The sequence below is a fragment of the Mus caroli genome, unplaced genomic scaffold (assembly GCF_978045245.1).
Source record: "Mus caroli unplaced genomic scaffold, Mus_caroli_1 scaffold_3, whole genome shotgun sequence".
In the NCBI taxonomy this organism is placed as follows: domain Eukaryota; kingdom Metazoa; phylum Chordata; class Mammalia; order Rodentia; family Muridae; genus Mus; species Mus caroli.
The window spans coordinates 74,561,784-74,585,916 of record NW_028227258.1 but is presented as its reverse complement, the minus strand read 5'-3'; the positions used below and the strand labels follow the sequence as shown (position 1 = coordinate 74,585,916).

The following is a 24,133-nucleotide window of genomic DNA, read 5'->3' as shown; positions in this document are numbered from 1 at the left end:
TTTCTGCACCACTTCACTTGCACACAGTCCCTACTCCCACATAGACTGTGGGTCTTCCATTGTTCTGATTGAGGGACGAATTCTGCTACTTGAAATGTCTGTTTGCTGCCTTTATTTCCAAGTTGTTTCCACCAATTCCAATCTGACAGTTACTAAAACACCGTACATCCTCTACTGAAGAAAACTATAACTGAACTCAGTACAGAAGGAAACTTACTCAAATGAATGAAGAGTATCTGCCAACAACACTTCCAGAAAACATTGCATTTAATGGTGGGCTATTAATTGCTTTCCCTGTGAGACTAAGAGGATGCTGCCACCTCAACACCAGGCTGAAGTTCAACCTCAGGGTGCTAGTCAGAGGGAAAGGGATTTAAGTATTTAAAAAGTAACAAAATTGTCAGTATTCCCAAGCAATCGAACTGTGCATGCAACAAATTTAAAAGAATGAATCAAATTTCTGCAAGTCCAGCTGCATAACGTGTTCAAACCATGGCTTCTTATGCTTCATTTACTCACTACCCCAGGTAGTCGGTACGTAAACCAAATACACATCTCAAATATTTACTGGTAGGAAATTATGAAGAAATTTATTTTTAAACAATTCTTTTATATGCATGTTGTTTTACCATTTAACAAAGATGAAAGCAACTTTGTATAGTGATGAGATGGGTGTGTTTGTTTTACATGAAGAATCACCTCTTGGTTGAATGTTCACATACATTCAATATTTTTCAGAGCTTGCTAATAGTTTTATAATCATCAGTGTATAGAACACTGCTTTACAGAATTATGATGTCCAAGATGTCAGAAGTATTTTGGTGCCACTTCAGAAACTGGAAATCCTGTACTGGTTCAAAGCAGAAATCCATCCAATGAATCAGCAACTCAGGCAGCCATTTTAAAAATATGTATGTACTTCCAGAAGCCATGGCCATGCACAGGGAGGCCAGCAGGGTTTGGTGCCCTCCTTCTACTCTGTGGGTTTCAGGAATCAAAGCCAGCTCTTCAGATTGACCATAAGTACCTCTCTCTACAGAGACGGGCCAATCCTTTAAAAAAAATTTACAAAAAAAAAAAATCATCAAACTTCCCAACGTAGTACTATCCAAGTATGTGCTAATCTGTCACATGCTCCAAGTATGTGCTAATCTAACACATGCTGAAGAAGGCTGTTAGGAAAATGCTCCGTCTTTGTTTTCCAGAATTAAACCATTATATGTACAGTAAGAATGCTGCAGCTTATAATATATAAAAAGCTTCAGGGAGAGCTTGTTGGTGCTGGGTAGAGTGGTGGCATACACATTGTAAACCCACAGGATGCATGTTCAGTTCCAAGGCCAGAAGGAACTCCCTTCATGCAACAGGGGCAACCACTGCCAGAATGTCCTATATTTATCACGTTTGTTTTGAGTTGATTTGGAGTCAGTATATCTTCAAAAACATTTTGCTGTTGCCAACGTTCTCACAATCCCCACAACCAGTTACGTGATCCTGTATGAAACTGTTGTGCAAACTCTATGCACTAAATACAAATAAACATGCTCACTTACAATACACACAAAAATTAGCTATAATGATATTATAGATATCTAGAGACAAGCTGAGAATGTCCTTACCACCTTTGCAGTATACAAAGTTTATGAATGGGGTTGTAAAAATCCCTAGCCATAAATGGAAGGCCTGTGTGATGGTTTGTAGATGCTCAGGCCAGGGAGTGGCACTATTAGAAGGTGTGGCTCTGCTGGAGTAAGTGTGTCACTGTGGGTGTGGTGTTTAAGACTCTCATCCTTGCTGCTTGGAAGCCAGTCTTCTCCTAGCAACCTTCAGATGAAGATGGAGAGCTCTCAACTCCTCCTGCACCATGCCTACCTGAATGCTGCCATATTCCCACCTTGCCATATTCCCACCTTGATGATAATGGACTGAACCTCTGAACCTGTAAGCCAGTCCCAATTAAACATTGTCCTTATAAGAGTTGCCTTGGTCATGGTGTCTGTTCACAGCAGCAAAACCCTAAGACAGACTGATAAATTCTTCTATGTCAAATCTGAAATAATAATTCATAAGAAAGCAATAGCAATGACCAAGAAGAGAAGCCAGAGTAAGAAAAGATGTTTCACAAATGTGCCCAAAAAACTTATCTTCCGGATAGAAGAAAGAAGTACAAAACAAGATGAGAAAGGTGAGAGATTTGAACAAACACTTCACATTTTAGGAAAAGTTACCTAAGATACCATTTAAAACATGAAAAAGTCTGCTAGGCATAGTGATACACACCTTTAGTCCCAGTGCTTAGGAAACAAAGACAGGCAAATCTCTGTGAGTTCAAGGTCATCCTAGTGTACAGCATGAACTCCAAGCCATCCAGAGATATATAGTAGTAATACCTTCTCTTTTAAAAATTAATAAACCATATAATATGAAAAAGTTAGAATCTCATAATTCATTGAAATGAATAAATAAAATGTACAAGATGAGCACATATCTGCTGGGGGAGGGCATGAGCTCTCCTATGCTGCCTGGTGGGGTCCCATTGACTTGGTCATATCGGAAAGTCATTCAACAACACTGTCTGAACTGGACACAGTATTACATGATCTATAACCAGGAATACCACCCTCAAGTGTATGCCCAGTAGAAATGTGTGCCCATATCTACAGGAGACACGCAGAATATTCACAGCCATCCCTTCTGTCTCAGCTTCCTTTTGAAATTCTCCTCCTGAGCTCTGACAGATTAATCTCCTTATCCCTGTATGCTTTCCTCAGGACTCAGTGATATTGATGTGACAAAAATACCAGAGGCATTGATAAATATGAAATTAAATATCTCTTTGGGAAGATCCAGGTCTGAGTCCAGAAAGAAACTAAGAAAAGTTGTCTTTAAGAAAAAAAAAAACTATCATTTTTTCATTACAGGGAATTTTGTTGACACAATGTCAGAATAGAAACTCGACTTAAAAAAATTAGATTTAAATTTAAAAGCAATCCATTCACACGGTAATTTACAGGGGGAAAACAGCAGAGAAAGACAAAATGAAATACCTATTTCCCCCTTAATTTCTCAAACACAACTGTTGATTTTGTGCATTCTCTAGGAGAAAATGGTACCCTTAGAGTTGTTCATATACACATACATTCCATTTCTTACCTCTGCTCCATCAAGGATGCTCTGCAAATTCCAATCCACACCTCACTTTCTCTCTCCCAGCAGCTGAGATGGTGTTGCTCTTTTACGTGTATGTAGCTTCGCCTTACCATTAATGGTGTTATCATACCAATACCACAGCCATGATCATGTCTGATACTTACGTGCTCAGACAGTGATGAATGACAGCCATTTTTTATAGAACCATCTTCTCATAATCTCCTTAAGGTAATTTCCCCAGCAGCCAAAGTGTGGTGTTGAAAGCATGTGATTATTAAAACCCCAAAGTTTTCACTTTGTCTGTAGGGCAGGAAACTAATTAACCGTTAAATACGGCTACTTCTACTTCCTTTTTCTGATTCAAGCTACACTCAACTGTTTTAGAAGAGCAGTTCCCCAGATTTCTCCTTGGAGCCGTGACTGACTACCATTGTGAGCCAGAGGAAAGCACTACCTGTGAGCAGATGTCTGGTTCATTCTCACCCTGTGTGGTGTTCACGCAGATGTGGCTGACTCTACTGGTTGTGAGTGAGTAGATGGCTCAATATGGGGATAGAGTGGGTCGGACAGCATCTCTCTCCACCACAGGCCTGGTACTCTCTTAAGTTTTAGCTCCTCAGTTTCCTCGTGTGAGGCTGTATTCCCCGACTTTACTGTACAGCTTAGAATTTCCTCTCCTGAGCCCAAAGAAAGTAGTCACAGGTTGAAAAAAAAAATCCTTCAATGGACAGAGGAAGAAACAGTAGCAATGGCACTAGAGTTTCGCTTGCTTTCTTTTCTTTAACAAATATTTTATGAAGCACAGAAAGTGAATCACACTTGCTTGTTTAAATGAGAACTATATTTTAATCCCGTGTAGACAGGCTAGACCCTGGTCTTGTGCCTAAGATGATAAGGGATCTACATAGAGGACAGCTCCTTCTGCACATTAGCGAGAGCCATGAGCAGGACTGGGCACCTTAAGAACAAGAGGGGAAATCAGGAAGGAGAGGTACCTACAGCAGTGGCTATGTCACTGCCCATGGATATGCATGCATTTGTGTCAGTTCATGCCTACAAAGGGTTTGCTTCTTACTAAATTTTAAATGGAATTAAATGTGGGTTCATCTATTTAAAAAAGTTCGTAGGCCGGGCAGTGGTGGCACACGCCTTTAATCCTAGCACTTGGGAGGCAGAGGCAGGCAGATTTCTGAGTTCGAGGCCAGCCTGGTCTACAGTTAGTTCCAGCACAGCCAGGGCTATACAGAGAAACCCTGTCTCGAAAAACCAAAAGGCCAAAAAAACAAAAAACAAAAAAACAAAAAACAAAAAAATGCTCTCGGCAAAGCCAGTGCACACACAAGAAACAGCTGAGAAACACAATTCTAGTAAAATAAAATCCCAGTGGATGGCACAGACAGATAATCATCTACATACCAGTCAGGTGATCAGACTAAGCAACAGATAGGGCAAGGCCCATCAGAAACAGAAGCATATCCAAACATGGTACTTAAGAAGGCAGGGGAAAGGAGGGAAGGAGAAGGGAGGGGAGGACAGGACAGGACAGGACAGGACAGGACAGGACAGGACAGGACAGGACAGGACAGGACAGGACAGGACAGGACAGGACAGGAAGGTGTTCATACAGTGTGCTGTGGGCTAAGGTTAGAGTTTGGATTCAAATCTGTGTTGTCACCTACTAGCCACTTAACAAGCTTTCTTCTTTCCTTCCTTCCTTCCTTCCTTCTTTCCTTCCTTCCTTCCTTCCTTCCTTTTTTCTTTATTGAAAATAGATTTTTTTCTCTCATAATACATCCTGATTATTTCCCTCCCTCTACTCTTCCCAGTTTCTCCCCACTTCCCCTACCATGTCAATCCACTCTCTTTCTGACTCTCATTAGATAACAACGGGCTTCTAAGAGATAAGAACAAAAAAATAATAATAAGTAAGATAATACAAAAACTATCACATCCAAGTTGAACAAACCAAACCAACAGAAGAAAGGAGTCTAAGAGTAGGCACAAGAATCAGCCCCACTCGTTCTCACGCTTAGGGCTCCCATTAAAAGCACAAACCCGGAAGCCATAATATATGCTCAGAGGACCTGGTGCAGATCCATGCAGGCCCTGTGCTTGCTGCATCAGTCTCTGTGAGTCCTGGTGACCTCTGCTTATGCTGATTTAGAGGGCCTTATTTCCTGGTGTCCTCCTCGTCCCTACTGGATTTACACTCTTTCTGCTTCCCTTTCCTGAGCTCTGAAGGGAGGGAGAGACTCCTACCCCGATAATGTCAGGTCCTCTGATTTCGTTCCCATCTACTGCAGGAGGAAACTTCTCTGATGATGGCTGAACAATGATCTACAAGTAGATCATTAGCAGACACTCACTACATTTCTACCTTGTTTTTTAACACTAGTAATATTTGGTGCTTTCATTGAGACCTCCTCCATATATGTATATATTTTATGAAGTCTCTACTGCATTAATTTTCCATACCACCCCTCAAATACTCCTTAACTTTAGCTGTCTCTCCCTGTGTTCCCTCACTCAGCTCCCTCCCCATGAGATCCTCCCATCCCAGCCTCTCTCCATCCATCCATAATTATATATTCTATTTCCCTTTTCTAATGAGATCTCTGTTCCCTCTAGTCTCTCATCCTCTATACCCACCTTCTGTGGTTCTAGGGATTGTAACTTGGTTATCATTAACTTAACAACTAATATTCACGTATTAGTGACTACATACCATATCTGTCTTTCTGGGTCTGAGTTACCTCACTCAGGATGATCTTTTCTAGTTCCATCCATTTGACTGCAAAATCATAATGTGGGTTATTTTTTGTTTTGTTTTGTTTTTTGTTTTTAATGGCTGAGTTATACTCCATTGGGTAAATGTACCACGTTTTCTTAATTCATTCTTCTGTCTGTTGAGAGACATCTGGGTAGTTTTCTGGCTATTATGAATAGAGCAGCAGTAGACATAGTTGAGTCTTTGTGGTACACTGAAGTGTCCTTTGAATATTCCCAAGAGGAGTATAACTGGATCTTACAGTAGATCCAATCCCATCTTCCTGGGGAACTGCCACACTGATTTCCATAGTGCCTGTACAAGTTTGCAATCCACCAGCAATGGAGGAAGAGTCTTCTGCTTATTAAATATACTTGACAGCATGGACTGCCACTTGAGTTATTGATCTTAGCCATTCTGACAGGTATAAGATGAAATCTCAAAATAGTTTTGATTTTCGTTTCCTCGTTGGCTAAGGATGTTCAACATTTCTTTAAGTTCAATCAGCTTTCTTGTCTATGATATGGAACTTAAGTTAGAATGTTTCTGCCAAGATTACATAGAATGACATGAAAATGCATACCAAATAAAAACCCTCAAATACAAAAGCCATGATAACCATGATATGTAGGTAACAGTGACTAATTATTTGGTCTCAATAAAAATAAAATAGCCGGGCGTGGTGGTGCACGCCTTTAATCCCAGCACTCGGGAGGCAGAGGCAGGCGGATTTCTGAGTTCGAGGCCAGCCAGGTCTACAAAGTGAGTTCCAGGACAGCCAAGGCTATACAGAGAAACCCTGTCTCGAAAAACCAAAATAAATAAATAAATAAATAAATAAATAAAATAAAATAAAATAAAATAAAATAAAATAAAATAAAACTTGGATTTAAACTGTTCTTCTATCATTTCCAGTAGACAGGGACGATGTGTCCCTCACTCACAGCTGGATTTTTATTGCATTTCCCAACAAATGGATGGCATTCCAGAAATTTCTTTTAAGTGAGAGGATCAAATCCATCCTTCTTCTAAATAATGCATAAATTAATAACCCTGCTGAGCTCTGCTTACTTCCTCTCCTCGATACTCATGTCTCCAACCTGACCGATTTCTACTATTGCAACCCTAGGGTTTTGCCTTTCTGGGTTTTGGAAAGGTGTTTGTTTGTTTGTTTGTTTGTTTGTTTGTTTGTTTGTTTGTTTGTTAATTGATTCATTACTCAAGAAAGCTTACAGCTTTCATGGGCAAAATCTTCACAAATCTGAACATTTGACTAGCAATTGTCAATATTTTCATAAATGAATTTTTAATGAGAAGTAATTTGTAAAATGGGTATGGAAACATTATCTTTTTGAATAGAAAAAAAATAAGGTCTTCCTCTGTGCCCTCATCTCTAATTCTTGGTGTTTATTTTCCAGTCCCTGTCAATGGACAGTATGGTGAGTCCTTTCTACTGCTTTGGGAGTTCTTGGTAAGAGCTTCTCCCTAATGTCAACATTTTTCTGCTCAGGCCATCAGGGACTTGAAAGTGATGGCTACCCCCCTGGTATGGCTCCAAGCCAGAGCAACTTCATGCTGCCCTCCAGCACTTGCTGGGTTAGGTGGTGAATGCACAGGCTGGATGGGTCTTTCTGAGGCCCTGAATTGAATCCCATTGACAATGGACTCCACTTAGCAATGAAAAAAAAAATCATCTTTGTCTCTGCCTTAAATACGAAGGGCTCAGGATGGAACCCTTTCTGATCGGTCAACTAGGCAAACTGTGAAACATTCGAGAAGCCAACAGTAACGCTGTTTCCTTTGCTGTTTTAAGAGTAAAATTCTCCAGGAAGCGCAGGAGGAGTAAGAGAGTATCTAACCGTTGGAGCCTGGAAAAGCGTAGAGGAATAGAACTAGAATGAAAATGTATGTGTATACACACACACACACACACACACACACACACACACACACACACATTTGTATATAGCACAGAACTTAAGTGTGTTTTAAAATAGCAACAGAAGCTAAATCACATCCAAGAAGCTGAGAACTCATAAGCCACACAGTCAGAGTAGGTCCTAGAATAGCTGTCTCACACTAGAGTGGGGTGACTAGTAATTTATTCAGTCTAAAAGGCAGTAGGCCCTAATCTGGCATTCAAAGTCTGGATGGTTCCTGGAGCCTCTGGTCCCCAGTCCATGATGGAAGCTTGGAATGCTGGTTCTGCTGTCAGTGGCAGAAGCAGAGGCAGCAGCTACAGGGCAGATCACCTCAAAGGGAAGGCCAGGAGAGCAAGGGCGGGATAAGCTTCCTTCTGAAAAACTGTTCTATCTGGGCTGCTACCCAAGAGTGCTGCCCACAATCAAAATGGATCTTCTTACATCAATCAAGACAGTCCATACAGCTCTTCAGGTAAATTCCCTTCTCCAGTGATTGTGGCAGGTTAGCATGAAAGCAAAGAGAATTATCACACATTTTCTCAATCCGGCATCATTACCAATTTCCTGGGTCACAGGGGTCTTGGGTATTTGAGGATCCAAAGTAATATCGAGAAGTCTCTCCCTTCTCCCCATAGCTAGCCACCGGGTCACTCGAGTGTCTAGTTCCCCTGGGGATCAGCAGGTGACTGTCCATTCCTTATTCTGACACAACTAATTACTGTGGGCTATGTAGTTATATCATCCTCTACGAAACAGCAGTTAAGTGCACGATCTCTCAAGCTTTTCTAGTGTAACGCCCGATGATAAAACGATTCACTACCTTAGGGGAAAATGCAAAGTTGTGATTGTAATGATTCTGAAATTTTTTGAGGGTTTCTGAATGACAAGATAGCAAAGGAAGAAGAAATGACTTTATCTAGGATCCATTCTCAGAGCAGGCTTACTAACCACACAGTGTTTCAGTGCTAGAACTATCTCCAGAAATTGTCTTGCTCCTTGCCATCCCTGGGCAATCACTCACCCTGTGGGTGGTGAGTGCTCCTAAATGATGCTTCTTCAGCCTTCAGTGAGCCTCTAGGTGGGCAGGGGCAGGGCATGAATGGGGGGCACGGGTGACACAAGAGGACATGGAGGGGGGATGGACATGAGACAGGGGAGGGGGAAGGAACACTGTGTTCTTGGGAACTGTCCAAAGCCAGGTCCTTCTCTCTCTCTCTCCCTCCCTCCCTCCCCCCAGGGCTCTTCTGGATTGGAAACTGTGGGGACATCTGCTACAGACTCATTTCTCTCCTCCTCAGAAGCTGCACAGCAGTCTGTGGTTTCCCTTCAGCCTCCATGGACCACTTTCTTTCAAGGAGAGGCCGTCACGCTGACTTGTTATAGATTCGGCTTCTACAAACCCCAGGAAACAAAATGGTACCAGAAAGGAAAAACAATGACGCAAACCCAAGGTGATTTGGTAATTAAAGCACCTACCTTAAAGGTCCGTGAGTCCGGAGAGTATTGGTGCCAAGCCGACAGCTTACTTCCAAGCATGCACGTGAACTTAAAGTTTTATGAAGGTGAGACAGAAGTAAAAGAACTGAAGCTTCAGACACCACATCTGTCCAATTTGCCCTGAAGAGTTAATTACTACTTACCACAAACAACTCATGAACAAACCATGCTATTTCATGCTATGGTTACAGAGAGATTAAAAGTGTCTATAGAGAACCAGATATGGCACAGAATTCATGTAAATTTAAACATAAAAATTAATAAAATTTAAGTAGTCTGAATAAAGTCTGCTCAGCCCAGTAGGCAGTGACTTTGACAAGTGCATACAGAAGGTCATAATTGTCACTAACTGCTCACTGAGTTCTAGTTCTATACACACTCACTCCTATCCCTGTGGTCCTTAAAGTCTAGCACAAATGAGAAGGCTTGCTCAGCTTTGTGACCACACAGAGACTCAGGAGCTACTCAGGATTTACAGACTCAAATCTTGAGATTATTGAGCCCCAAGAATATGTACTGTTTATAAGCTGCTCATGTAAATAAAATTTGAGAAGCAATTTACTTGCATACTTCTTGAATCCATTTTGTTTATTAGGAATAGTAAGCACCATAAGGACTTTTGTGTGGTGTGTGTGTGTGTGTGTGTGTGTGTGTGTGTGTGTGTGTGTGTAAATGTTAGATAGATAGAAATAAATGGATTGATTTTATAGGTACACAAAGAGAGGAAGGGGAGAAAGGGAGGGAGGCATTTTTGGTTTTGGTCTTGAAGCCTTCTGTTTTAAAGTTGAAGTAGTGTCAGCCTTGTGAAAATAGCCTTTGATTTTGTGAGCAAGAAAACATACTATTAGCAAGGAAAAGAAAAAAAGTAATACTCTTTGATCTCATGATTCTCTTAAACATTTACCTACCAAAGCACACAAATCTGCACACCCCAAAATAAAAGGCACTCGATTGAACGGGAGACCCCATTAAATGATCTTGAGAGTATTGAGAGAAAACTGTGGTTTCTGAAAATTTAGCTGCAGTGATGGTTCAACTTGAGGGGGCACTAGACAAATGAAAGACAAGCCGGCATCATTTAAATCCCCTTAGAGCGACAGACATACAGAAACTCTGGTGTACTAACATGGAGAAGGGAAGACTGTGTTCACAATGATGCAGGGAGCTTTCTAACTTGCCTTCTGCTGCCCAGCTTTTCTCAAAGTGCAGGTGTTTATTTTTAGCTCAGAAAAAGAATTCATACTTTCTCCACTTCCGCTTCCTGTAAAGCCTGTGTAGAAAGGCAACAACAAGGAGAACTGGGAGGATGAACCAAGTGGTGTGCCTGATGTGTTCCACAGATTTTCCGATACTGCAAGCTCCACCTGCTGTGTTTGAAGGAGACTCTGTGTTTCTGAGGTGCTACACAAAGAAAGGCAGAGAAGCAGAGACCCTGACATTTTACAAGAATGGTGAAGCTCTGAGATTACCTTATAAAAGTTCTAAGCTCTATATTCATCATGCAAATCTGAAGGACAACGGTCAATACAAATGCACTTGGAGGAAGTGGCCTTTAGGGTTCCTCTATACTTCCAATACGGTCAGAGTTCAAGTCCAAGGTAGGGCTTTAATTATTCTGAACAGGTTAGTCAGAGACAGGCTTCCTTTGGTTGTAGAGGTAGAATAGGAAGAAAGAGTGGGCTGCCAGTCCATTGAACAGAAGGGAAATCTTTGGGTGGAAGGATGCGGGTAATCAAAAGCAGCACCTCCCTCTAGTCAGCACTCGGGGAGCGGTACCACTCCACACCTCAGTGCTGAGGATGAAATGGGGTTTTCTGCAGACTACTTAACTGCTCAGTGGATGATTGTGATCCTTTGTAGAGTTGTTCCCACGTCCTGTGCTGACGGCCAGACCCTCCCATCCCATAGATGGAAGTCCAGTGACCCTGACGTGTCAGACCCAGCTCTCTGCCCAGAAGTCAGATGCCCGGCTCCAGTTCTGTTTCTTCAGAAACCTCCAGCTTCTGGGGTCAGGTTGCAGCCATTCCTCAGAGTTTCACATTCCTGCCATATGGACTGAAGAGTCAAAGAGATACCAGTGCAAGGCAGAAACAGTGAATTCCCAAGATGAAAAACAAAGTACAGCGTTCATAATTCCAGTGCAGAGTGAGTATCATTCTGAGTTTTTTCCAGGCATGGAAGCTATTTAGAAGCATTCACCAGTTTGGGTCACTAGCCTCTATAAAAGGTATTTTCCTCATGCCTGTGGGAGTTGTATGGCCGTTGTGGATAGCTAAACTGAGGAGCTTGGAACCAAGAAAGAAAAACAAACCAACAACAAAAAACATGTTTGTTTTTTCTCTCGATGCCTTTAGGTAAAGGCTTTTCTGGTCTCAGCCTGACATAAGTTTTCCTTCCAACGCTATGATCCTAAACTGTAGACTACTAGGTGTTGCATGTAGCTTTTGCTACTCACCATAACTCCAGGAATGGGCCACACTACCAGCCCCAACCCAGCTTCCCTTGAATCCATAGATAAAACACACACACAGAGTTGTTCATTTTCAACTTGCCTTCTGGGCACAATTGCTGGGCATTATTAAACTCTCGCTGCTAGTGTTATCAATTTTCTTAGCTCCGCACCTCCCACAAGCCCTAAACTTTAGTTGCTCTGTTAAATCTCGTCCCTACTAAACATCTCTGACCACCTGCCTGTTGGATAGCCACTTGTGTAGCCACTCTATTTTGAGACCTCACATGACCTGTCAACTTTTATCCATCAGAAGCATGGTGAACTCTGTTTCTTTCCTCCGGGAACCTAGAAGTTCACCTATTCCTTCTGCCCAGCAATTGGCCCATGGCCCCTTTATGGACAGATCAAGAACCAACTGGGGAACAGGATAGCATCAGAACCATCCCTACGATGGGGTCAGCCCTCAGACTGGGCTGAATGTTCTGTTCAGCCAAAAAGACAGGTGTCCAGAACATGAGGTGCCTGATGCAGACTGGTTAAGGACAAGAAAGCCAAAAGATGAAGTCTTGCAGAATAAACAGATCCATCTTGATGCCCTTAGAGATGGTCTTTCACAGACTAACACTTTTTCCTAAGGCTCAAAAGAAAAAAAAAAAGATAGCTTTCTTAGGCGTGATCATTAGTGAGTGGCTTTGCCCGACTGAATTTGGTCCATCTCACAGGAAATCTAGTTGAGCATAGTAGGGGACACATAGTCTAGAACACCCAGATCCTGGGTCTGGAGGGAAGGGAAGTGAGAGCATCACCTATGAATTTGTTCCCATTGCTAAGAAACCAATCTGACTGACTAAATTCTATCAGTCTACTCTTTGGTTGTAAGCAATGGGTGCGCCTGTGGCTACTGATTTAAAGATGAACAGTTCAAAGAAGAAAGAGAGGGCATTATCCATCAGTCACATCACAGTTATTCTTAGCACAGTCTTTCCTTCAACCTAATTGCTGAACCATCCCACCATTCCCATCCTCTAGTCAACTATCATAGTTTGTTCGTTAAGTCTGGAAAATAATCCAAAGGCACTGTCCTAAAACAGTATGCCTAAAATCGTTCCCAGGATGGACAATCCTTCCATGTGAGTCGATCCTGGACACTAGAGAAGTTAAGAAGTGCCAACTCAAGGCCAGCTTATTACTTATGACAATGCTTCATTTCCAGTCATACACGACTGGCACTGTACTCAGGACTATCATGTTTGATGCCAACTCTCCTGCTTCCTTCCTCCACTTTTCCTAAGTGTTGAGCCATGGGTAGCAGCTCTGGAATTATCAGGATAGGGCAGACACGAGGTCAGGTTAGGCAGAATAACCTATAGTCCCGCCACAAATCCTTGACAAGGCCCTCAAGGAATGTGGGGCCTTATCAGCTGGCAGAAAACACAGTCTCCACTGTCTTCTCACTTCCCAGAGACAAGCCTAATGTTACTCTAAGGCCCTTCCCCACGTGGTAAAGCAGGTTTTGTCTTCTTCCCACCCCTTGCCCATTGCCAAAAATCCCATACATGTCATTGTTATTCATTTAGGAGCTTCTGCGGAATTCCAAACACACATCATCCCAGCCTCAAAGTTGGTGTTTGAAGGGCAGTTGCTGCTACTCAACTGCTCAGTAAAAGGCGTCCCAGGACCACTCAAATTCTCCTGGTATAAAAGAGACATGATGAATAAAGAAACAAAGATTCTTAAGTCCTCCAAAGCAGAATTCAAGATCTCCCAGGTGAACATCAGTGACGCAGGGGAGTATCACTGTGAAGCTAACAACAGCCGCCGAAGCTTTGTCAGCAGGGCAGTTCCCATCACCATAAAAGGTGCGTGTTGCCAGTTATCATCTGAGGAATGGATCCTTCACATTACACATGGAGATCCTTAGGGAGGACTTGAGACAGTCAAGTGGAAGTAGATGTTATCAGTTACCAATAATTCAATGTTCTGAATAACCTGCCAAGCATTAGTCAAAGACTAATAGGAAAGACTTAGAAATATATGGAATGGGCTGAGGGCAGTGGGAACTCTCAGAACATCAGATGGAGGAGAAATGCTCAGTGACTAGGAACATAGCCTTTGTAAGTCCTCCTCAGTTAAAATGAAATGGCTCTTTATAAAGGAGGAACAGATGGGATGCTAGAAAGAGTATATCTTGAGAGATGCCACTTGGCATCTTACTGTAACCAGAAGGATTCTCAGGGACCCATCCTGACCATGCTGCTATGTCTTCAAACCCTAGTAGCTCTCTTATTCCCACTCTTGGTCTCCTACAGTGAGATGCTATGGAGAATGTAGTAGAGCTTCACCAAGAAGCTGAGGGCTTCTCCCTCTGGCCCAACATCTGCCTGTTGGTTTTAACATGAGACTGAAATCCCCTGTTCACTGAGCACTTGCAAAATTATTCCCATGTCCAGGCCAGTGGAGCAAGGAGAAGCTATTGTCCACCAGAAGTAAGCAGCCTCCAGAAGTCATATACAGGGTCAGGTTGCGTGCTCCTAACAGGCTACAGTTACCATCCACAGAGGCTCCTTACTTATCCTCCTCCTGCTCAGCTTCTAATATTCTGATAGAATGGATGGTTCTGGGTACCTGGAAGAAGGTAGTACTTGAGGAGGGCATCCTGCAAGAGTATGTGAATTTAGCAGCTTAAGGGTCCTGGAGCAAAGCACGGAAGCTACCCTAAGTAGAGAAATGGAGAGCAGAGACTGACACAGAGACTTAAAACTCAGGAGAGGAAATGGTTCACAGGGGAGCAAAGAGTTGATTGGGAAAAGGGTATCAGTCCTGTAGCAGCAAGATACAAACTTGTCCCCTGAAGGTACCATCTCTGTAAAACTGAGGAGAGTTGGCTGACAAGGGAGCCAGAAGGGACAAGGCAGATGGGAAAGGAACTGATGGAAGGCCAGCATGGACGTCAGGAGATTGCCGATGTCCATCTAGCCTGGGAGGTTGAGCTGTCCCAAGATCTGGAAGAATGGAAACCAAGCATGTGCATTGGAACAAAACAGAAGTAACCTGCAACCCACTTTCTCTCCTCCAGTCGCAGTATCTCAACCAGTTCTCACCCTAAGCACGGGCAAGACCCAGGCCCTTGAGGGAGACTTGATGACACTTCATTGTCAATCCCAGAGGGGCTCTCCATGTATCCTGTATGAATTCTTCTATGAGAATGTCTCCCTGGGGAATAGCTCTGTACTCTCTGGAGGAGGAGCATACTTCAATTTCTCTATGAGCACAGAGCGATCTGGAAGCTACCACTGCACAGCAGACAATGGCCTGGGAGCCCAGCACAGTGAATCTATAAGGATCTCTCTCTTTGGTAAGTCCTGGGTTCCTGCTGATACCCACCGCTATACAGATCTCCCTCTCACCAAGCCCTTTTGGAAATTTGCCCCCACACCTTTACTTCCTTCCATAATCATCTCAATCCTGTTCTAGGCTCCCTTCTCAGTCAAGCTCGTTGTCTGTGCTTATCTACCTCCTCGCTAGGCCTGACTTTTGCCTACCTCAGAAGCCTCCACAGCTCTTAATAAATGTGTGTGGTCATCACACGCTGTCTTCTTATGCCCTGTAATGTTTAGTTCCCAAGCTAAGAGCACCAACAGGGGCACCCAGTTCTCTACAAGCACCTATCAACTTCCCTACAGAACAGTGGTATGAACAAATATTATGCAAAACCTTAGTTTTTCCAAAGAGTTCCAAGCAATTACAACTCAGTGTAGGTTAGGAGGAGACTGGATTTGAAAGAAAAGGAGAAAATGGCTTCCTTGGGAAATGTGTTCCTTATTTTCTAGGGGTTTCATGAGCCTCTTTCTAGAAGCCCATTTAAGCAAATTTAAGTTTACTGCATGATGTAGTTTTCTAGACCTTTGTTAGAGGGTGACAGGATATGCATCAGATCCAAAAGAATAGCTAACTCTGGTGCCTATTAGCATACCAGAGTGCATGCTGGCCTCTAGGCTCCCTCAGCAAGGGCCTGTTACAGAGTCCTGCTCTGGCACCCTGGCTTCTCTCAGTTCTTCTCACCCCATCCCCTGCCCTAAACTTCTCCAACCCATGAGTTTCCCTTGCCCCAGCTTCTCATTTCTATATATAATCCTGCTATTTGACCATGCACTCTCTTGGTTCTCTTTGCCCTTTTGGCTTTTGGCTCTCTCTCAGTCTGCTTGCCCCTCTCTCTTTTGCCTCCCCCTTTTGGTCTTCCTTTCTTGCTCCTCCTGCGCTCCTCTCATGGCCCAGGTCACTCTCATGGCCATATGCAGACCACTACTTTCTCTCCCTGCTCTGAACTCTTCCAGGTGTCTTTGGCTGTACTCTCCCTCGTAACTACAATCAATCGGTCAGTCGATTGATCAATCACTTCTCCTCAGCCACACCTTAGATCAGTTATATTCTCCTTTTGTTCAATATCTAGATCATGGTTGGTCTCTGTCAAGGCCACTGGTTAACATCATCATGGAGCCACTGAAGGAACAAACGTGCTTGTATTTGCACTCAGGAGAAAGTAAAAACCTAGCTGGTGTTTTGTTTTTGTTTTGTTTTTCAAAGCAGTAGAAGAGCATTGTAGAAAAATATTGAGTCTGATATGTCAGACACATCTCCTTTGTATCACAAGGAAAAAGAAACCCAGGAGCCCTGGGTAGGTGCCAATTTTTCATAAGGCTGTTTTGAGAGTAAATAAATAAGAAAGACAATAGAGGCGATTCAGGGGAGAACTAGAAGATTTCTCACAATGGGATATATTTCTCAAAATAGAATTATTGGGTTTTGTGGGGGCGGGGTTGTAAAGTCTGAGGATATGAAAGCTTACATAATGAGGATCTAAGAAAGTGTTTTAGAGTTTAAGTTAGATGTGCAAATGCGAGTTATAAAGGTTAGAGGATGTGAAAGCTTAGAGTGATAAGAAAGTGAGTTAAGGTATACAAAAGGAGGGAAAATGCTTCCGATTTCTTCCCCTCGATATGCTACTGCTGTATTAAGACTTCAAAATTCCAAAGTTTTGACATTGATGACTGGAGTTCTGCTAATATTGTAGACACAAACTCAGAATTTTAAGTTTCTTTTGGTTGTCTGCTAAGTATAGATTTTAAAGAGCTTCTCATTGTGCTAAATTTACACACACACACACACACACACACATACACACACACACACACACACACACACACACACAGTCTTCTGGATAGAGGAAAGAAGCCACTTTTTCATGGTTTGCAATCATACTGAAAATCAAGATCAAGCAATCTTTTGCCATTTCTGCCTCCATGGAAGGTTTCTGTTTTTCTTGAGCTTGCCTTAAAGAGTGGTTATGCTGTTACTCCAAAACTATTTTCCAAGCCTCTACTATGACACAAAGATGTGAGTATGTGAGTTTGAGTATGTGAGTATGTGAGTTTCAGTATAGACTACAAACAGTGGTAATGCTAACATGTCTAAAACTTGTCTCTTTTTGTAAACTTAAAAAAAAAAAAAGATTGTAGTAAGCTTCAGGGGATCGACTTGAATCCACCTCTCGTGGGTCAAATGGACTCCAGAGAAATACCCTTACCAATCAATAGCCTAAGGGTCCCAACCCATTACCTATTCCAGAGGGTGGGGTCCCTTACTCTTTCCCTGGTTTAGGGGCTCCTTTCCCTCAACTACCAGGACCACGGGCCTAAAAGTCTCAAACGTACACAAGAAAAATTTCCCCCCAAACTCTTTAATTTTACATTCTATCCTAATGTGTGTGTGTGTGTGTGTGTGTGTGTGTGTGTGTTCTAGCAGATTTCCAATCAATTAAAGACTATAAGCTGCTCTAACCACTGCCTGTACATCCCTAGCCCCAGATGTTCTTGCAGAGCCTAGACACAACTTGTTCTTCCCAGACTTGACCAACATTCCAGCTTCAGTGCCCTTCCATCATTTGATAAAGATCAAATCTTTAGCAGGACCAGTCCTGACTGGGTCTCCAGCCTTCTACTCCATCACAGTTATTGGGCCTGTCAGACTGCTGCCCTATCCTCTGCAACAATTCAAATGGACCAACCTGTCTTCAGTCACTGCACACACTGCCTGCCTCATAACCTATACATAGTCCTTCCATATCAGATATGGCCCCTTTCCACTGTAGGTTTTGGCATACTCTGTGGAGCCCACTTCTTTCTCTTCTAGCTGTCCTCATCTCTCAGATGGCTAGCTTTCAGCTGTGTCTTCATTTTCAGATTCCTCAAACATATTTGTGTTTATATGTCAGGTACTTCAGAATATATACAACACTATGCAAACATTCTCACTTCCCACAATTGGGATAAATTATAAATGAGCGCTGAAGAACCTAAGAAGGCCACTAAAACCTAATAATGACATTTTGCAGTCAGAAATGCCTTTAGTCCCCTATAGCCTCCCCCGCCCAGCATTTGAAATGTAAATGAAGAAAATATCTAATAAAAAATTTTTTAATTAAAAATAAAAAGAAATGCCTTTAGTGTGGAGGGCTGTGTTCAAATGGAAGAAACCGATGGCTAGTTCATCTCCCTCAGTTCCAGGGTCCCACCCTGCCCTAATCTCAGATGTTCCCAGGGGCCCAAGCTGTAGTGGGGGGGGGGGCATGGTGAAGCTAAACTGTGAGACCCTGGAAGGCTCCCTTTCCTGATCTTGTACCATTTTCATCCTGAAGATGTCACCCTGGGGTGCAGGTTAGCCCTCTCTGAAATAGGAGAGTCCTTCAACTTCTGTCAGACTGTGGAATGCTTAGGGAATGGAGTAGTTCTACTCCAGTGAGGCTGGCTATGTCCCAGGACCCCAGCACAGAGAGGCAGTGATGGTCAGTATCACAGAGACTTGTCACAAGCAAGCGCTGGTGGCACCTGCTTCTTCTGGCCGCCAGAAAGCTACTTCCTGTTGGTATATGAAAAACTACTTGCGAATCAAAGTCATTAACTTTTGGAATCAAATGTTTTTTATTTACTTTAATTTGCTTATAATAGCACTTTTCCCTTGTAACTGCAACAAATATGTTAGAAGCAGAAGCTTCTACTGAAGTGTCCTTTCCATTCAGTTCCAGTGTCCCCTCCCTGTCCTCACACTCAGGGTGTCTCAGGAGCTCAGGCGGTGGTGGCTGATACAGTAGAGCTTCACTGTGAGGCTCTGAGAGGCTCTCCCCCAAGTCCTGTACCAATTTTATCGCAAAAATGTCACCCTGGGGAATATCTCAGCTCCCTCTGGAGAAGGAGTCTCTGTCGACATCTCTCTGACTGCAGAACATTCTAGAAACTTCTGTGAGGCTGACAATGGCCTTAGGGTACATACTTTTCATCACTGGTAAATATGCTTTAACATACAGTGTTCAGCATGGCTGATCAGGAAAGCGCTTCTCAAAGACAGGTCTCTTGAGCTAATGGCTCTCTAAATCATTGTGTTTTGGTTCAGGAGAGCCAGGCTTTAAAGAGTATCTCAGAACTTAGAATCATCAGCCAGCTGCTCCTTCTCTCTGGCCACAGTCTATCTTGACCCTCGGCCTTTCCTTAGGCACAGAGACAAGCTTTCTCACAAACAAATGAGCTATCTTCTGTGCCACGTCTGTCACTACTAAGGCTTGGTACTCCTGGTCACAAAGGTTCTTCTCCTCCCCAACACCAAAACATCAGATTCATGACTCAGCCACTCAAAACTGCCCATCCCTTCCTGGCTTTATGCTTAGGTATCCTCTGTCTCCCCCTTCCCCACCCCCCACCCAGACATGAAAAAGAACAGAAGTGTTCCTATGGCTGCCGGAATCACTGTGGGACTGCTCATCGTGGCTGTTGGAGTGTTTCTGTTTTATTGCTGGTTCTCTAGAAAAGCAGGTGGGTGACTCCCTAATCACACCCTTCCTGTCTCTGTTCCTGCTTGCTCACACTGACTATGTGACCATCCGTAGGCTCTCGAGAGCTCCTCCTCTTCCGTCGTATGATTCCTTGCCTTTCCCTCTGGGTCCCTCAGAAGTCCTGTTAACCAAATACAGAGTTGTTCCAAAAGCTACCTGAGCGCAACACACCTTGATGAGACTCCATCTACCTAACCTCAGAAAGGGCCAAGGCTCTCCTTCCTGTGTTTATTATATTCCCCCAAGGAAGGAGAAGAAGAGAAAAACACTAAGAAATGGAAGTCAAAACAGAATTCAAACTAGATTTGGTAGATTACTGATCCTTAAAATATATAGTATTTTTATAGATGGTCAAGTCTATTTTCTGGTCTAAGACTATTGAACTATCTGTAGTCATTAAAGACCACTATCTTTGAAAAATCCAGGTTAAAGGAGGATGGACTGAGCTTAAGGAAGTAAGGACTGAGGTTAAGGGAGGATTGACTGAGGTTAAAAGAGGATGACCAAAGTTAAGAGAGGATGGACTGAGGTTGAGGGAAGATGAACTGAGGTTGAGGGAGGATGGACTTAGGTTGAGGGAGGATGGACTGAGGTTAAGGGAGGATGGACTGAGGTTAAGGGAGGATGGACTGAGGAGTCTCCCTTCACTTGGGGCCAGCATGAAAAATTCAGTTGCTTTTACCCCTCTCCCCCTCTGTCGGCATAGCAAAGATTCAGATCTCAGTAACAGAAGCTCCTGGCAGTCTCCATGTGAGCCCCACCTAAGCTGCCTCCTAGTCCCCATGAAAGACCCCTCTTCCTGAAATTCAATGTGTTCCTTTACAGGAGGAAAGCCTGCCTCTGATGACTCCAGGTAAGAACTTGGACATATTTCAGGAAGTAATGTAAACACCCACAGGACAGAAATTTTAAATCAAATCTCAAATCTTATTACCTTATTATCACCAAGATTACAATTCCTATACTCGTTCCTGTGGTGGGTTGTACCCAATTGATGCTACCCCTCCCTTGGGTTGCCTCAAGCCAATTCCCAGAACCTCCACCTTAGCTACACCTTAGAAGCCTCCTTCTCATATCATGTGGTAATTGATTTTCATTTATTAAATCACTTCCTTGTACTACTGTGAGCTTGGTTGTCTAAATGATCACTTTGGCAGTTACCAGGGAAACGGGTCCCCTTTGGAGATCCTTATTCTCATTAATAAAAGAATTTAGAAACAAGCTAAGAAGAAGAAAGCTCAATACAAATTTACTAGAATTTAATTAAAAAACAGGTAGATGAAAATCCTGGTGTTACTAACGAGGAAAAATGAAGGAAAAAGTCATGCCTTTGAAGTCGAGCGGCATAGGATAGAAATAGTTTATTTTAAAACGAAGCATCACTCTCAAGAATGGAACCAGACTAGCCAGCCAAGAAGAGAGTCCCAAAATCAGCCATCCACGTGGCTCCTGATCTTTATAGCACCACTCCCCCCATTTGTAAGTCCTGGGCTTCGGATCACATGTGTTCTCTTTGTTAGATGATGCCAAAATGAGGAAAGGCTTCGGGTCTTCCTTCCTCTGCAAACTGGCTTCCTTCATGTTAATCGCATCACACAGACATTGAATCCACCCATACCTTCAGATGACATATCTTAATTAGCCTAGAAATCTCTAGGCATGGCCTGCCTGATCAAAATCTGTTGCAATGACAGCCAAGAATGTGGAACACATACCTCACCCCTAGAGGAGTCATTCTGCAAAGAAGTAGGATCTGTGAGAAGACTGCCACCATGCCACCATCTTGCATCCTGAAGGCTCGCTTTAAGAGTCATCCCACAGCTCACAAAGTGCCATCGAGCCTCCCATAGTGGCCTCGTCCAAACCACAGGAGTTCCTTGGGGTCTTTGTTTGTAGAAGATTGTTATCTCTGAAAGGGGTCTCAGCCTGTTTTAAATCTTGGCTCTTCCCCTTTTCTAGTTTAGTGGTGATGGTAAGCCACTTCGCTTTATGAAACACTCATTGTTTATACATATAAAATGGGAACAAAACAGAACTAAATACTTACAAGTATTGGCATGGTGCCTCTTACATACCATGGGGGCACAACATAGAAACAGAACAATGTTGGTTGAGAGCTCCTTTGGAGGGATCCCTATTCCCTTCCTCTCACTCCGGGAAACATCAGTGTTTGTATCTCTTACAGGAGCCCTTCAGATTCAGAACCCCAGGAGCCCACCTATTACAACGTACCAGCCTGTATAGAACTACAGCCAGTGTACAGCAATGGTGAGGACAAGAGCCCGCTGGTCTCGGGGTTGGCAGAAATCACAAGATACATATTGGAGCAGCATCGGGAAGACGATAAAGCCTGAAGGGCTATAATCCTTCTAGAGAACAAACTGGCCAAGGGGTAGCTGAGAAGAGAGGGAAGCTCCTTATTCTCCTCTGAAATTCTGCCTTCTTCCTAAATAGATCCTGAAGAAAACGTGATTTACACAGAAGTACGGAGAACTCAACCAAGACAAAAACATGCAGGTAAAAGCTGGGGACCTCTCCGTCCCTTGCTATTGTTCAGCCTTGGCTTCTCAGCAGGTCTGGGCCAGCCAAGCACAGAGCCTCTCTTCACTAGGACGCTAGGATTCCTTAACTTGCACCTACATTGTTTGGAGTTAATCCAAGGCCATCATGCAGTGCTGTTGGCTTCTTCATTGTCTATGGATGAACTCACGATAACCCGAGTTACAAAACCATGACCGAGTCCCCTCTGAGCATCTGTGTCAGCACCTATAAGGTGGAATAGGGCTGTCATCCCTGCTTTCCTAGTTCTGGGCGGCTGAAACAGAACCCTGTAGACCGGGCAGCTGAAATAACAAACATTTGTTACAGATCAGGAGTCTGAAAGCCCAAGATCAAGGTGCCAGATGGCTGAGAAAAAGTAGGACATGTCTCCTCCGAGGTATGGTTGTGGAGAGGTTTGTTGTGGATATGAGGGGGGAACAGCCAGAGGGATCTGGATGAGTCCAGACTGAACTGGGCCATGGGGTGGCAGGACAAGTGGACCAAGAGAGACCCAGGAGCAAGGCAAGCCAGGGGGAACGGTGACCAGTCTCTGCTTTGATGTGTTAAATGCGCACCTTAGTTAGCCATTTGTCCTGAGTTTGAGACTTAACACTCTAGCCTTTTGGCTAATGATAAAAGATGATGGAATTTCTTCTATAACTACTTTCTGCTGACATTGGGGTGTTGTCAGGGCCCAAGAAGACTGGAATATTGATCAAATATTCCAGGAAGGGAGAGATGAGGGCAGGTTGGGGAACATCTGTTTCACTTGCTGCCCAGGTTCTGAGGGACCGCCTGGGGTTAGGGAAGTGCAGGGATGCTTTGGAGCAATCTGGCATATGGGTTGCAAGGAACACCTGGGGCTGGCACATTGCAGGCAGTATTGCAGCAGTATGCAGCTGTTTGGAACCTACTGGGACAGATATAGACAAGGACAGAAGGTAAATTTAAGGAGTTTAGGAGACACTTTTTATTTTGGGTGTATACTTGAAAGTTCCAGGCCCATGGTCCTGGTTGTTGGGGTAGGGAGCAGCCCCAAAACCAGGGGTGGGCAGTAGGTGGGAAAACTTAGGTTGCTGATTGACAGGAGTAATTGTCTGGAGTCCATTTGACCTGTGACAGACAGGTGGATACAAGTCATGACTTCCTGAAGCTTACAAGAATTTTTTTAAGTTTACAAAAAGATAAGTGTTTTCGACATATTAGCATGACCACTGTTTCCAATCTGTACTGAAATCCGCAATATAGAAAAAGCAGTGGCATCAGGCCTTTGAGGCAGAGTAAAAGCTTGGGACCATCAAGGCATGATTCTGAGTTCAAAGCATCAACACTGCTCCTATATATCCTGAGGCCTGGTTATATAGAGGTGGTTTTAGCGTGATTGAGAAGGTTGTTAAGCCTATGCTTAGAAGACAATTTTGAACTTGTGACTGTAATAGCAGCAGTGCCTTACCAGGGCTAGATTAACAGCTTGTCAGAACTCCACTGATTAATGTTAAAACTGTGAACTTCAGAAGTCTTTATATGACAACAGCATAGAGAGAGAGGAAGCTATCTGAAATGTTTGACATCACTTTAAATCACTGTCTTACACCTTTACAAAATGTGCGCTTGCACACCTGAAATTACTTTCTTAGACCTTCACAACTCAAGCTTTCACGTTACCACAACCTGCATTTACAAACTTCCCTACAAATCACTTTCCCAGATCCCCACAACGTATATAAACGTTGGGCTTTTTCTTTTCAGCTGATTATTTACCATGAGACACAAATGGTTGATTATTGAGAGAAGTCGCTGCAAAGCAACTTCCTTTAAATAAAGGAGCCGTACAGTTCATGAAAACCTGTTGTGAGTGTTTCTCTATCAGTGTGGTAAACTATGACTTTGTCTCTGAGCCAGACACCTAGTAGCTCTAGAAA

At 43.2% G+C, this 24,133-nt stretch overlaps 1 protein-coding gene across 2 annotated transcripts; it reads left to right on the top strand.

The window, feature by feature from the left end:
- Positions 1 to 3,614: 3,614 nt before the first annotated feature.
- On the top strand, positions 3,615 to 22,591 carry LOC110291615 (Fc receptor-like protein 5). 2 transcript variants are annotated; one of them, XM_021158841.2, is made up of 12 exons: positions 3,615 to 3,678; positions 7,336 to 7,356; positions 9,138 to 9,401; positions 10,677 to 10,934; positions 11,197 to 11,481; positions 13,366 to 13,647; positions 14,865 to 15,143; positions 19,543 to 19,650; positions 20,496 to 20,523; positions 21,856 to 21,938; positions 22,125 to 22,187; positions 22,539 to 22,591. In XM_021158841.2, the coding sequence occupies exons 1-12, from the start codon at positions 3,615 to 3,617 to the stop codon at positions 22,589 to 22,591; spliced, it is 1,788 nt and encodes a 595-aa protein (XP_021014500.1). The 2 variants fall into 2 exon arrangements, with proteins under 2 accessions (XP_021014500.1, XP_021014501.1); XM_021158842.2 differs by lacking the exon at positions 9,138 to 9,401.
- The last annotated feature ends 1,542 nt before the right edge of the window (positions 22,592 to 24,133 follow it).

What these genes read in the sequence shown, in the direction of transcription:
- LOC110291615 (XM_021158841.2), top strand. Translation starts at nt 3,615, where the DNA reads ATGTCTGGTTCATTCTCACCCTGTGTGGTGTTCACGCAGATGTGGCTG. An exon ending in TATAAGGATCTCTCTCTTTG is followed by an intron (nt 15,144 to 19,542) that starts GTAAGTCCTGGG and finishes CCCCCCACCCAG; the next exon opens with ACATGAAAAAGAACAGAAGT. An exon ending in ACCAAGACAAAAACATGCAG is followed by an intron (nt 22,188 to 22,538) that starts GTAAAAGCTGGG and finishes CATTTGTTACAG; the next exon opens with ATCAGGAGTCTGAAAGCCCA.